The sequence below is a fragment of the Ovis canadensis genome, chromosome 6 (genome assembly GCF_042477335.2).
Source record: "Ovis canadensis isolate MfBH-ARS-UI-01 breed Bighorn chromosome 6, ARS-UI_OviCan_v2, whole genome shotgun sequence".
NCBI classification, from domain to species: domain Eukaryota; kingdom Metazoa; phylum Chordata; class Mammalia; order Artiodactyla; family Bovidae; genus Ovis; species Ovis canadensis.
In genome coordinates this window covers 76,082,891-76,097,558 of record NC_091250.1, presented here as the reverse complement: position 1 = coordinate 76,097,558, position 14,668 = coordinate 76,082,891, and the positions used below count along the sequence as shown (strand labels likewise).

Here is a 14,668-nt window from a genome sequence, read left to right as displayed (position 1 = left end):
AATTTTGTAGCCTGTGGGCGATGACGGAGTATTGTGACAAAAGTCTCGCTGTAGAAAAGTTCATGCTTCTCAGAGAGAAACATCAACCTGTTTCACAGTTGTTCTGAGGAGCCTATTAATATTTAAGTAGATTTTTAAGAGTCACCTTAAAGTGCCTGGATTTTAAAGCGCTGGGATTAGAGGGAAAAATTGATACATTTTAATCTTCTAATCTAATTTTGAAGAACTAGTTATCTTTTCATTGATTCCAAAACAGGTGGATTGTGTCTTTATATTTCTGAAGGATAGACCCTGTCCTTTGGTACCAGTGCTAATGTATTTTTTAAAATTAATCTAGTAAGATTAGTGTATCCTAAAATCCTTAATACATATCTTTTTTTAAGTTAAAGCAGGAAACAGGAATGAGAACAAACGTTTATGAATGCCTTCTGTTTTGCTAGGCCTCTTTTAGGCATTCTGCAAGTATTTCATTCTAATACTGTCTTTTAAGGTCCCCATTCTTCACCCATTTAACAAATGAAGAAAAGGAGGCTCAGAGAGATTTAATAACTTGCCTGGGGCCATACAGTTCACACATGGTAGCACCAGATTCAAACCCTGCCCTTTCTACCACTCTGCTTCTCAATCAGCTACGAGCACCCCGCTCATGAATGACCTGCCTGAGGAAACAGTTGATACTCTCCCAATCCTTTTTCTTTTTCATCAGCTCATTCTTTGACTAGGAGGTGTATTAATCACAGCCTATCAATACAGAGAATTTAAAACACTCTACATTATGGAAAAAACTAATAAATTCTTGGATTCATGTTTAGGAGCTAGGTTGTGAACCTGTGGGAGTAAATATACCGACGAGTTAAAATCACATTGAACAGGAAGGAATGATACTATTAACAACCATAAAACTCTTTCTGTTTTCAGTTGCGATACCAGAAGTGCTTGGTAGCCAGGCCACCTTCACAGAAAGTTCGACCGCCTCCCCCGCCAGCAGACTCTGTGACCAGAAGAGTCACAACCAATGTGAAACGAGGGGTCTTATCCCTCATTGACACTTTGAAACAGAAACGCCCCGTCACAGAAACGCCATAGCTGCATATGTGAAAGGACTCTGTACTATTCACTGAAGGTTGAATAGCTACACTAAAGAAGAGGCGCTGATCTCTGGCCTTCCATTCAGTTGCTGATGCTTTGTCTTCAGAGAATTTATCCTTAACCAAACAGTGTTAGACAAGCATGTTCTCTCGTCTTGCCACCATCGTGTGATATGAAAAGAAGCATGACTAATTTTTTTTGCTGTTGGTAAGTTACATCATGAGCAGTGGAAGGTCCTTTTCTTATTGTAAATATCGTAAACATTGCATAATTTCACACACACACACACACACACACACACACACACACACGGGGAAGAACGTGGCCACATCCCTCCCAGTGAAGATGCTGACTCCTTGGAGTGAATGACACCTGAGTTAGTTTCACTGTCTTCTTGACTGGATCTGTCACAAGCAACTTTTAAGTCCTACAGCACTTTGCTCTGTTTTCAGCATTGGACTAGACACTGCATACTGGATGCCACTGACTTGCTATAGAAATTGGATGACGAAGTTTTGTTTTAGTTTTCCATAAAATTGAGCCTTTGGTTGACAAGACTGGCTGTTGGCATCAGAACAGAAACCAACTGGCAGCTTTCCTTGACGAGCTTCTTGACACATGGACACCATTTCATGTCTACAGCTGTTTGTGGGATATTGGGGAAAAAAAGTGAAACTTCACAATTGAAAAACTAAATTTCAGAAATTAAAATCAAACAAAAATAGCCTTTCTGTTTAGGTGGTTTTCAAACTGATTAAGAAAAAGAGATTTGCAAAATCAGGATGCATTTTGGGTGGGACATTATTTCAAACTTCTGCCTTATATTGTACAATGCAGCTACAGAATTATAGTTCACTATGGCCATTCTCTACATAAACATTAAAACGAAATATTCCTCGTAAGCCTTTCATCCTTAATTTGATAATTAGCCAATATGCAATTTGGAGTTGAGGAAATGCCATTTTCTATTTCAGATCTCCACCACCATGTCATGTTGTAGTCCCCATTCTAGGTAAACGTTCTGCTAGGATTCTACATCTAGCTCAGTCTTACCCTAATGCTTTTTGCCCAGAAAGCTGTCTGTCCATCATGTATTGTCCATGGCAACAAACTGCATTAAATTGAACCTTTCTGCATTTATGTGTTCAATATTAAAATTTGTTGAACTTTAGATATATTTTTAAATTTATATTTTTTTCCATTTATCGTCAAGATTTAAGAATTTCTTATCAGAGCAAAATATACATAGGAACAATGTACTATTTAACAGGTTTCCCCAAAATAGCACTTTCCTCCTTCTTTATCAATAGACAAGAGACTTAGCTGTAAAGATACACAGATTTAGACTCTTGTTAATACTGTTTAAAAGAAGTTGCTAAGAAGCTAAATCTAAACATGTTTTGTTTACTTTTCAGTGATAAAATTATCATTTGATAGCATCATCCAGTTATAAAAGCAATGCTTTATGTTTATCTATTGCTATGTACTTGTCAGAATGGTTTCCACATTTTTATCATCACATTTTGAGCCTTATGAGGTAGAGAAGGTAATAATTTGAGAAATTTAAAAAATATTAATTAAAGGGGCTCAACCACCTAGCCTAAGACCTCAGGAAAGTGAGTGAGAAAGCCAGGACTAGAACTCATCATGCATCTCAACTCCCAGTTATTAAAGTTACGCTGCTTCCACGCAAGTCAGGGGGAGTCTTTTCAAACTTACTCTGAACATATCCAATTATTGTCAAGCAGTCTTAAGATTCCCTGTATAAGCAGGGAAGTATGGCCAAATTACTTGTGCAGTAGAATTAAGTATGAAACCAGTGCCCTCTCTCAGTCCAGGACTGTCTTCCTGCATCGTGCCTCAGATGTGTTGTAAAGACAGGATTCTATGTGCAGCACAACCTGTTCAACCCACAGACTATCCAGAGATGGTGTTACATGTGGTAGAAATACTCCTAATTCATGATACTTAGCCACCAGAGAACACGATGGAATGAGCAGGTGGCCCCCTGCCTCTGTTCCCTCTCAGAACTCTGGAGTTGTTTGCTCGCACCCTAGAGCTATGGCAAAAAAGATGCCACTCTCACCAGCCCAGATACTATTCTGTGGAAGTTATCAATAACATCCTAAGAAATTACTTCATTAAAGAAATCCTTACTGTGCCCTTCAGGATTCAATCATGATGATTTTTCATCTTGACCTCCACAGTGAAACATTTTAGTGTGATAAACTTCAGAATTCTTAACTAGTGAGCCACTTTTATATTGGAAATCTCTACCAGAACCGCATTCATTTTTAAGGCATACGTTTGTTTTCAGGATCAAGAATACTGAGCTAGCTTTAAATAGCAAACTGATTTATATATGCAATTATAGGATGCATTAAGATGAATGATAGCCTTTACATACTGAAAACTTTACTGCAGATATTTTGTTTTAAAGATAGCTTTGCATAGTAAATGCAATTACTTTTGTAAAACTAATTATGTTAAGCCGTATGTTCAGACACTTTCTGCCATGGCCAAAAAGTATGTATGAAAGTGTGTGTGTATTTTCTGTGAAAGGATGCCAGTGTTTTACCTGATATTGTAGTGACACTTCAGTTATCTATGCATTCTTTGTATCTGTGATTCTGTAAACAGGCAGCCATGTTCACTATGCCTTGTATGTCTTCTCATTTTTTTAATTAACCTGTTAAATACAGCTTAAAATATTTTTATTTTATTTATTCTATTTTTACTGAAATATACTGCATTATTGTGTTTAATGTATTATTATCTTTACTGGATATTATCTCTCAGTGTATCCAGGTCTCAGTAATCTCAGTGAACTATACATTGCCTCAAAGGTGGTTTTGTAATGATTTGTAGTCACATTTTTATTGGAATATGTAGAAGAAACGGCAAAATACCTACAAGTTTCTTTTTATTTTTTAAAAGCAGCTAGATAGACGCATACTTGCCACCTCGTATGTGTGCTCCTTGGCCACATCAAGGGCAACAGCCAACATGCCTATGGCTAAACATTTTACTTTGCAAACTTAAAGCACTGCTTGGTGCTTCGTTTTTATATCCTTCACAACACGTGTGAACTCATCTAGAGACACACACATGTCCTCATTCCCTTTGTTTCCACCTGAATATATGATCAACCATAGCTAATTGGGACCATTGTTTATTGTTTATGTCTGTCTTACTGCATGAAGCAACATTAGACCCATTCTCATTAAAATAAGTTCTTGGTGATAAACTGTTGGCACTGCTACTTTTTAAAAAATGCCACTTTTATGATTTTATGATGAACATTTGTACAAGTCTACACAAGGTCATTTACTAGAAGCCCTAAGTCTTTCCTCCTTTTCTTACATGACACACTCACTTCATAAGCATTGCAACACAAATTAAAGATTTCATTAACAATGTGAAAAACATTTCCCTAACTGATATTAGCACAGCTTAACTAGTAAAAGCATTAGCTCTCTAGTTTGCCAGACTTACTCCACCCAATACACAGCTAACATGTGTTACACAGCCTGTAAAATGAAGTTTAATTTATTTCAGCTTCAGAGAAAAGATACCACACACATTATCAGTGAGAGCACTCCCTGCCATCCAGAGCAGCTTGTTTATCCCAAAAGAACATTTGGTTTTGCTTTTGGCCCCTTCTGCTGTTGACCACTTTTACACATTTAAATGTAATATGTTGTGAGAATAAACTTAGCTGCGTAAAATGTTTGGCTCATTTATCTGACATCAGTTATACATATCCAGGCATAGTGATAAAAATCTCCACGCCAGTCATTTTATTTTCAAATTATTCTTAAAACCATTTTAGTAATGTAAGATTTTGCTTTGATTAGCTGTTGTGTATTTCTACCTGGGAAGAACTAGAAAGTAACTTTAAATTTTGAGTAGCTCATCACACTGTCCTTATTTGTTGCTCAGGAAGGACCTCCGGCATTTTGGACTTAGAGGCCTGTTTAGTCACCAACCTGATGCTCGTGTATGCACTGTCTCGTATTAAGAGAGTCCATTTTTACTTTAAGACCGTGATGTCAAAGAATGAAAGAGTTGTACAGGCACTAAATCCAAAATGAAAAGTAACTGGAAAAACAGTATTTGAATCTGGTTTAACTGTTAGGCATATGGAAGAAGATAAATGGAATTTAAAGTGTATAGCCATTTTTGTTGTTGTTGTTCATCTCGTATTTCCTTTTTTTCTCAAAGGTAGTTACTCTTCAAAGAGCAAAATTTCACGTATTATACAGAGGTAAATAATTACAGGTTAAAAATATGAATTTGCTATTGGGATATCTAAATACCAGTAATTTCATTATTTTAGTTTTTGCAGCATTTTTCTCTTAAGCTGAAGAAAGAAAAATGTGAGTGTAATCAGTATTTTTCACTAGAATTCTGGCATATTGTTTTTATCCAAAGTATTTTTCCCTTTTCACTCTACCAAAATATTTAAACAATTGATCATGTCCTTCTTAGAAGATTCTCAAAGAAGAAAACCACAGACTTAATGAAGGAATGGTTTAATACAGAATCTCCATATACTTATAAAGAGAAAAATAATTTATAACAAGATTCATGTTATGAGATACTGAAGTTAAGCGGCTAAAGTTGTGACATGACATGAACTATACACTGCTATAGAGATGAGAAAAATATCCTGAACAACTCCATAATAGGGTGAGTTTTCTTCTTATAACTTATCACAGAAAGTAAAAATCTTGGACCTGCTACTTCTGGACAGTGGAGTGCTCTTCAGCCTGGGGCAGAGGGGTGAGGGCAGGAAAGGGATAAAAGATTCCCGGGGTAAAATGTCAGGTCTTTACTGAACAAAGGTCAGTTCAGCTGCACTTGGCCTCCAGTTTTTGATTTTTGAAATTAGTAAAATAAGCTGAGCATTTAAAACATTTCCATAGTTTTTAAGTCATAGTTAACATGAAAATTCTTTGGGGATTTAAAAAATATGTCCGGTTCAAATATAAAAAGTCATGTTTCACTGACATGCATTAATGATGATAAGTGTAAATCTTCAGCTAAAGAAATTTATTACTACTAAATGAAATCCACCATCTTTATCCTCACTTCAAGTCAGGAAATTAGAGCTGAAATGAATACTAGAGCTGAAATAGACCTAAATATTCATCTTGGAGAAGATAATATTCTCCTAAAATTGTGACATCTAAATTGAAATTTAAGAATTTATATAACACTATTCAACACAACTGGATTCTGCAAATAGAACTTTAAATTCAAACTTTATAAATGTGTCTGTGAACATGTTCTTAAACAGCAGGATTTATAGTTGTAACTTACTTGATTTAATATCAATTTCTGTTGCCATGATGGAAAAAAAGTCAATAGAACCAGAAATAATAACCATAACCAATTCTTGGAAGGCAATTGATAATACAGTCAAGATGAACTGACTTTTAATATAATTAAAATAGTGCTACAATATATTTTAATTGAGCATCAGAAATGATTTACCAGGGCTTCACTACTTTGTGCCATTTGAAATAACTGTTTTCACCTGATCTTTGAATAGACCCAGAAATTTGTATACATTTCTTGAACAATAGGTGTGTCACTTACATTCAACATTTTGACGTTGTCCTCAGAATTACTACTTAGAAATTTGCTTATAGTCTTTTTTTGTTTGTTTTTTTAACAACAGTATTTGGCCTAAATAGTCAGAAGGGAGAGCTTATGTTCACTGTGCTTAGGATCCTGGAAGCTCTTCCAGTGAGAAAGTTTTCACTCTGAATGGACATATGAAGTAAAACATTGGACCTTTCTGTTTTTCCTATTTCTACTCAACCTCAATCACATTACAAAAGATCAACCTTGATAGTGATTGGAATGTTTAAACTACAGCTGACTTGGTACTGAAGAGTGATCTAAGGTCTGTGCAAGAGCATCTTTTCCACACTTGCTAATAAACGCCTCAGAAATTAACTTTGAAAACAAGTCTGTTACAAGGCAAACACTGTTTCCCTTGTGGAAAAATTGTTGCAGCTTTAAAACCAGTGTCCTAAGTCCAGACTGGAAGTTATCAAGAGTGAAAACAGTACTAACAGCTGTCTAACCTGCAGACTCTGGGGGGGGAAAAAAAAATCTACTGACCCTGTAGAAAAAATGCAAGACACTCACAGCTATGGTCGAGGATGCCTGGATAGAGAGGAAGGTAAGTTTTCTTTAGATTTTTCCCCTCTTCTGGGTATTGATGGTGTGGAAAGATAGCCAGGCAAGACAGTCTTGGGCCCAACCCAACGATAGTAAAAATGTGGAGCTGGTATGTGAGGTCTGATCCCTTGGGGACTGGGAAACGGCAGCATGACTGGAGGCAAAGCAATCTCTATGGGTTTCAGTGCAATCATTCTGTCTTCTGGCCGAGGTCTCACAAAGTTTGTTGGCCGTTCATATGGTCTGGCAGATGTGTTCTTCATAATTGTAGGCACTAAAGGATTGGTGGTGGACTTGCTGGGTTTTCTTCCCTGTGAGGAAGAACCCACTTGATTTGTTTTTTTCCCTGGAAGAGATGTTTTTGTTGTTAATGTCTCCGACTGATTAGCACTCGCATTAGTTTCTCGACTCAGGAACTCAGCAATTTTCATTTGGATGCCGCTGTTATCAGCAATGGAAGATTTTGGCAATGACATTTTTTGTTTCTTCTTCTTCTTCTCCCGTTTTGAGGATTTACCCAACTCAATCCCCTCCAGTAGACCCTTTGCTGCTGCACGGGCCAAAACATCTTTCACAGACACTGTCTCAGATGGGTCCCGCTATAATTAAAGAAGCAGTTAGTAAATGTGGGAGTTAACTGTTACCATGTATATCACAAATACTTATCAATGTTTCAGTAAAGATAAAAGAGTATCATTATTATACTAAAAGAAACAGTTTTTAGGCTTCAGTTCCTACTATATCCCATAAGCTTCAGGAAATTACTTTCATTGTACTCAGACCTCCCCATTTGTGAACCTGATAGAAAGAAAGAAAGGGAAAAAAAAACCAGAATTACAGAGCTTATTTCTTATCTGTGAGCTAAAATGAACTAGATGTTGACAAGTGCTTAGAGAGGTGGGTGTAGAGAGTAAGCAAGGAAAGAACACTCAGGAGAAGCATAAATAAAAATGAGGGTTTTGGCCACATAGTAATAATTCTTTTTCATGCCCTTTAGGTATTTATGAAATAAGCATAACATTATGAAATGTTCATAAAAGTTCCTAGGTTCCTTGTATGAAGCTTTGTTGTTTTTTAATCCCTAAGTATGAAATGGATTGGGATTTTATCCTTACCTCCCTTGTTAGAACAGAAAGAAAACAACCATTGGTAATTTCAGATGGTTCCATTCTAAAAAATTTGTCAGTAGACAAATGTATTTCCTTTAAGGAGCACAGTGGAAGGACAGGGGGACTAAGCCTGCAATAGATAACAGCAAATAATTAATAGTTAGAATGTTTTATTTGCCAATCAGGGGAGACAGTAAATTGCAACAAAGCATGCATGCATGCACCAATTGTTTAAACAAAAATTCCAAATAATAAAATGTCAAGGGGAGCAATCAAAATGGCAGAGTACAGCATGATGTGAGCCAACCTCCTCTCACAACTATGCAAAAAAAAAAATATATATATATATATATGGAATAATTCTCACAGAATATCTACTGAACACTGGCAGAAGACCTCAGACATCTGAAAGGGCAATAAAATATCTACATAACCAAGGAGGACAGAAGCAAAAAGAGGGAGAAAAGGATCAAAACGGAACCTGTGCCCCTGGGAGGGAACTATACAAGAGGAAAGGTTCCAGCACCCTGTGAAGTCCCTTCACCAGTAAGGAGATCCACTGGGACAGAGAGGGCACTTCCTCAGAGGAGAGCGCAGAACCTGTCTGCAGCAGGCAGAATAGAGAGAGACCTGTACAGATGGTCAGTGCCTCAGCTGTGCACTCCCCAGCCTGAGACACACATCTACTGGTGCAAGTAGTGACTGGGAACTGAAGCTCGGGCTTCAGAGGGCCAGTCTGGGGAGAGGACCAGGGTTAACTGTGCAGAAACAGCCTGAAGGGGCTGGATTCTGGTGCAACTGCAGCCAACTGTGTATGCAGAGAAAGCCTGAACCCACCATACTGGTGATACGTGCCATTGTTGAGGGCATGTGAAGGGAGGGGCGGAACCTGTCATAGCAGCCTCTTTCCCTGCACACACACTCCAAGACAATAGGACACAGGCTACATGAGTTCCAGGAGCAGGCACCAATCACTGCATGTGAATGCCAGGAACTGGCATGAGCCATTGACAGTATCACAAGTTCCAGCGGCACGAGCAAGCTCCCTCTGAGAGCTCTGGGAGTGGGCACTAGGTGTTACTCAGAGAGAATGCCAGCAACTGCATCTGCACACACTCTATCAATCAATGGGATAATGGATAGCACACATTGAGGAAAGAGGCAGCAGGCATTCATACTGAAAACAACCCTCACACAAAAAATACTAAACCCACACAAGCTACACAGGGCTGTTCCCACATATAAACAGCCCTCTAAGTCCACAGAAGATAACTCCTAAAAGGGAAAAATATGCAACCTAGAATACTATACCCAGCAAGATTATCCTTTAGAACAGAAGAAGAGATAAAGAATTTCTCAGACAAGCAAAAACTAAAAGAATACAGTAATACTAAACCTATCCTAAGTAATGTTGAAAGGTTTTCTAAATATATTTTAGGAGCAAGAATTTGTAAAAAAGAAAAAAAAGAGAAAACCATAACTGGACAGTAAGTCACATAAGCCAGCAAAAAGATAAACAGGAAGATGTGAAAGAATCAAAACACATTAAAATCATAAAATGTTGGGGAGGAGAGTAAGAAAATGTAGATTTTTTTTTTTTAGAACGTGTTTGAGCCTGTATTACTATCAGTCTAAAGCAAGTTGATAAAGGGGTAAACATCCTTAAAAAACAGAATAACCACAAGTCAAAAACATACAACAGATTTACAAAAGCCAAAAGAAGAGAACACAAACATAAAAGGAAATCATCAAATCACAAAAAGAAAAACAAAAGGAAAAAGTAACAAGAAATACAGAATCAACTGGAAAACAAGGTTTAAAATGGTAATAAACATATATCAATAATTACCTTCAATGTCAATGGCCTAATTGCTCCAAACGAAAGACAGAGTGGCAGACTGGATATTTTTAAAAAACCTACAATATGCTGCCTTCAAGAGCCCCACTTTAGGACAGACAACACACAGATTCAAAATGAGGGGGATGGAAAAAGATTTAATGCAAACAGAAATGACAAGTGGGGGTTGCAATAACCAAATAAGACAAAATAAACTTGAAAACAAAGGCCAAAAAGAGATATATAATAATAAAAGAATCAATATAAGAAGAGGTTTTTATACTCATCAACATACATGTACCTAACATTATAATTGTTCAGTTGCTAAGTTGCATCCAACTCTTTTGTGACCCCCATGGACTGTAGCCCGCCATGCTCCTCTGTCCATGAGGTTTCCAAGGCAAGAATACTGGAGTGGGTTGCCATTTCCTTCTCCAAGGGATCTTCCCGACCCAAGGATTAAACCCACATCTCCTGCATTGGCAGGCAGATTCTTTACCACTGAGCCACCAGGGAAGCCCTGCACATAATATAGGAGCACACAAATATATAAAAACAAATGCTAACAGACATAAAAGGAGAAGTTGATGAGAATACAATAATAGTAGGAGATTTAACATCCCATTCACAGCAATGGACATATCTTCTGGACAGAAAATCAATAAGGTAACAGATCCTAAAAGATAAAAGAACAGTTAAGAATGCACAGCCAACATTCTCTAGGGATGATCACATACTGGGGCACAAAACAAGTCTCAGTGAATTTAAGAGTATAGAAATTATCTCAAGCATCTTTTCTGACCATATTCTCATGAAGCTAGAGACCAATCACAGAAAAAGAAATGAAAAAAAAAATGACCACATGGAGACAAAATATGTTATCTTAATAATCAGTGGGTGAATGATGAAATCAAACAGGAAATTTTAAAATACCTTGAGACAAATGACAATGAAATCACAACAAAATTTATGGGATGCAGCAAAAGCAGTTCTTAGAGGGAAGTTCATAGTGATAAAAGCCTTCCTCAAGAAACAAGAAACATCTAAAACAACTTAACCTACTACCTGAGAGAATTAGAAAAAGAAGAACAAACAAAACCTAACATCAGCAGAAGGAAGGAAATAATAAAAATCACAATGGAAGTAAATACAGATGGCGATTCCTTAAAAAACTAAAAATAGAGCTACCATATAATCCAGCAATTCCATGCCTGGGTATATATCTTGAAAAAGATGAAAACTCTAATTCAAAAAGATACATGTACCCCAATGTCCATAACATCACTATTTACAATAGACAAGACATGGATACAACCCAAGTGCCCATCAACAGATAATTGGCTTAAGAAGATGTGATGTTATATACATATATAATGGAATATTAGCCATAAAAAGAATGAAATATTTCCATTTGCAGCAACATGGTTAGACCTACTAGAGAATATTAGTGAAGTCAGACAGAGAAAGGCAAATACTATATAACTTAAATGTAGAACCTAAAGATAATACAAATGAATCTATATACAAAATAGAAAGACTCACAGACATAGAAAACAAACTTATGGTTACCAATGGGAAAAGGGAGAGGAGGAAGGGGCAAATCAGGAATATGAGATTAACAGTTCTAAACTATAATACATAAAAATAGATAAGCAACAGGATTTACTGTATAGTAAGTACAGGGAGCTGTATTCAATATCTTGTAACAATGGAAATATATATATAAATACATAATAAATATAATGGAAAATGATCTGAAAATATATATTCAATTATATATACACATGTGAGCTTTCCAGGTGATCACATGGTAAAGAATCCGCCTGCAATGCAGGAGACCCAGATTCAATCCCTGGGTCTAGAAGACTCCCTTGGAGAAGAAAATGGCAACCCACTCCAGTATTCTTGCCTGGAGAATTCCATGGACAGAGGAGCCTGGTGGGCTACAGTCCATGGGGTTGCAAAGAGTCAGACAGGACTGAGTGACTAAGCATGCATAGATATACATAAATATATTTCAGTTATATATAACTGAATGATGTTATGATATACCTAAAATTAATATAATATTGTAAATCAACTATACTTCAACTTAAAAATAAAGAAAAAAATCTAATGAAATACAATACATACAGATTTTCCTCTATTTTTGCCATATTATATTCTTAGAAACATCATTCCTGACAGACAAATCACTCACACTGATGAATGTGGTTATATTGTGCAATAATTCTCCTTGCTACTAGATGGTGATTTAGTTTGTGCTATGTTAAGAAGCTGGCAGAAATAAGGTTGGCTGTTAACTACCAGCAAGAATTATTAAAGAAGTAAAGAAAGAAGGGAAATATAGATGTGGTTAACATGTCCACCTGTGAATTGGCAAAGGGAAAACATCAAATTAAAAGGAGGGAGCAAACCATATACCTATTAAGATCCTACTATAAGAATTACAGGGACATCCCTGGCAGTCCAGTGGTTAAGAATCTGCCTTGGAGTGCAGGGGATGCAGGTTCGATCCCTGGTTGGGGAAGTAAGATCCCACATGCCTTGGAGCAGCTAAGCCCACACCACAACTACTGAGTCCAACACAGCCAAAGAAATAAATAACTTAAAAAAAAAGAATTACAGGAAAAGTTCAGAACAAGGGAAATAAGTTAAAAGTTGGAGATTTTAAAATACCTTATTAATTGTCACAGTCTTAAAGAACTAACTGGTGTCATATATTATTAATAGACATACTCCTTATCTTGATGTCCAGGGTTTGGATGGAGTATTACAGTTTTTCTTCTCTACCCCTAGTTTAATATATCATTTTGCCCCAAAGCTATTATAGTTATTCAGGCTATTTTTATTTCAATCCTTGTGGGTGCCAAAGGCCAAACAGGTCTAAGAAACATATATTTTCAGATAATAAACATCCAATTTTCTTGCTACTTTCTAAGGTTATTTTATACTTTCATTCTATTGAAGCATGTATCTAAGACTCAGGATATAAAGTTTATATTCAATTTACCCAGAAATCAATCAAGTTGAAACCCAAATGCCTTTAACCTTATTTAACAATAATAATAACAGCAACAAAACAAATCTTTTAGTGTACAATACAATTCACATACTAAGCCATTACAAAATCTACTGTAAAAAGCCATTTTACAGAATCTACTTTAAAGTTGTAAGAAGTTAGGCTATTTGGTGTATTAAAGTCCAATAAAAAAGAAATGAAATACCTTCTAACTTAGAAAATCGTAATTTCTCACTTTCAAAGATATTTAGTTGAGTTGTTTAGAAGAATTCTTTCTTTCTTTCTTACCTGTAAGGTTGTACTTTAATCCCATGGTCTTGAAATTCCAGTGCTTTCTTAACAATAGCTTCATTTTCCTCTGGATAAACTGAACATGTGCAATACACAATAGCTTGAGCTCTAGTAACTATATTTAAAGAAGATGGAAATAATATAATGACTCCATTAACAATCGTGAACAAATCTTGTGTTTTCAGTGCTGGTGTAGTTTAGTCACTAAGTTGTGTCCAACTTTTGTGACCTCATTGCAACCTGCCAGGCTCCTCTGTCCATGGAACTCTCTGGGCAAGAATACTGGAGTGGGTTGCCATTTCCTCTCCAGGGGATTTTCCTGACCCAGGGATCAAACCTGGATCTCCTGCGTTGCAGGCAGATTCTTTACCAACTGAGGTACAAGGGAAGCCCAGATGTCTGTACTAATACCCCATGGTTTTGACGGGAATGATGTCTACAGATGTTTGCATGGCTCCCCTTTAAAGCATGTATTAGTAATATAGTCTGGCCAATAAATGAAGTAAATATAACTGGATCATACAGAAACTGAAAATTCAATCCACGTGACCAACCTTATTACAAACACAAGCAAATAAATACTGCAGATTACCATAGCTTGACACTTCAGCCATTCTTCCAAAAGCCATATCACATAACTAGTTAAAAGGACTCTCTAGAGACAGACTTAGGTCTGTCTTAGACAGACTTAGACAGACTTAGGTGTTAATCCCAGTTCTGTTATTTACTGATTTATGAACCTGGGAAATTACTTACCTCTCCAATTCCTCAACTCTAAAGTGAGGTAATATTACTACTCACTCACTCACGTATTCACATTTACCAAGCACATACTACATGCTAAGCACTGTTCTTACTATTCAATACATACACACAAAAAACCCTGCCCCAGGGAGCTTATTTTCTATGTTTCATTGACATAAGACATAAACAGGGCTTCCCTGGTGACTCAGTCGTAAAGAATCCACCTGCCAATGCAGAAGACACGGGTTCCACCCTGGTCCAGGAAGATCTCACTTGCCGTGGAGCAACTAAGCCCATGAGTCTAACCTGAGCTCTAATGCCCATGGGTTGCAGCTACTGAACCCACAAACTGCAGCTACTAAACACATGTGCTACAACTAC

At 36.8% G+C, this 14,668-nt stretch overlaps 2 protein-coding genes across 15 annotated transcripts in view; one reads left to right on the top strand and one right to left on the bottom strand.

Moving 5' to 3' along the window:
• The window catches only part of APBB2 (amyloid beta precursor protein binding family B member 2), a 381,548-nt gene extending 376,731 nt beyond the window's left edge, over nucleotides 1–4,817 (top strand). For all 13 annotated transcript variants that reach the window (XM_069593941.1, XM_069593939.1, XM_069593936.1 and 10 more), the window contains one exon: nucleotides 919–4,817. In XM_069593941.1, coding sequence (XP_069450042.1) covers nucleotides 919–1,086 — 168 coding nt within the window. In that variant the 3' untranslated portion in view covers nucleotides 1,087–4,817. The remainder of the gene's footprint in view (nucleotides 1–918) is intronic.
• Nucleotides 4,818–5,608: 791 nt separating this feature from the next.
• NSUN7 (NOP2/Sun RNA methyltransferase family member 7) overlaps nucleotides 5,609–14,668 on the bottom strand; it is a 48,741-nt gene continuing 39,681 nt past the window's right edge. For both annotated transcript variants that reach the window (XM_069593945.1, XM_069593944.1), the window contains exons 10-12: nucleotides 13,541–13,658; nucleotides 8,400–8,523; nucleotides 5,609–7,883 (exon numbers count right to left, since the gene is read on the bottom strand). In XM_069593945.1, the coding sequence (XP_069450046.1) occupies nucleotides 7,254–7,883; nucleotides 8,400–8,523; nucleotides 13,541–13,658 (872 nt within the window). In that variant the 3' untranslated portion in view covers nucleotides 5,609–7,253. The remainder of the gene's footprint in view (nucleotides 7,884–8,399; nucleotides 8,524–13,540; nucleotides 13,659–14,668) is intronic.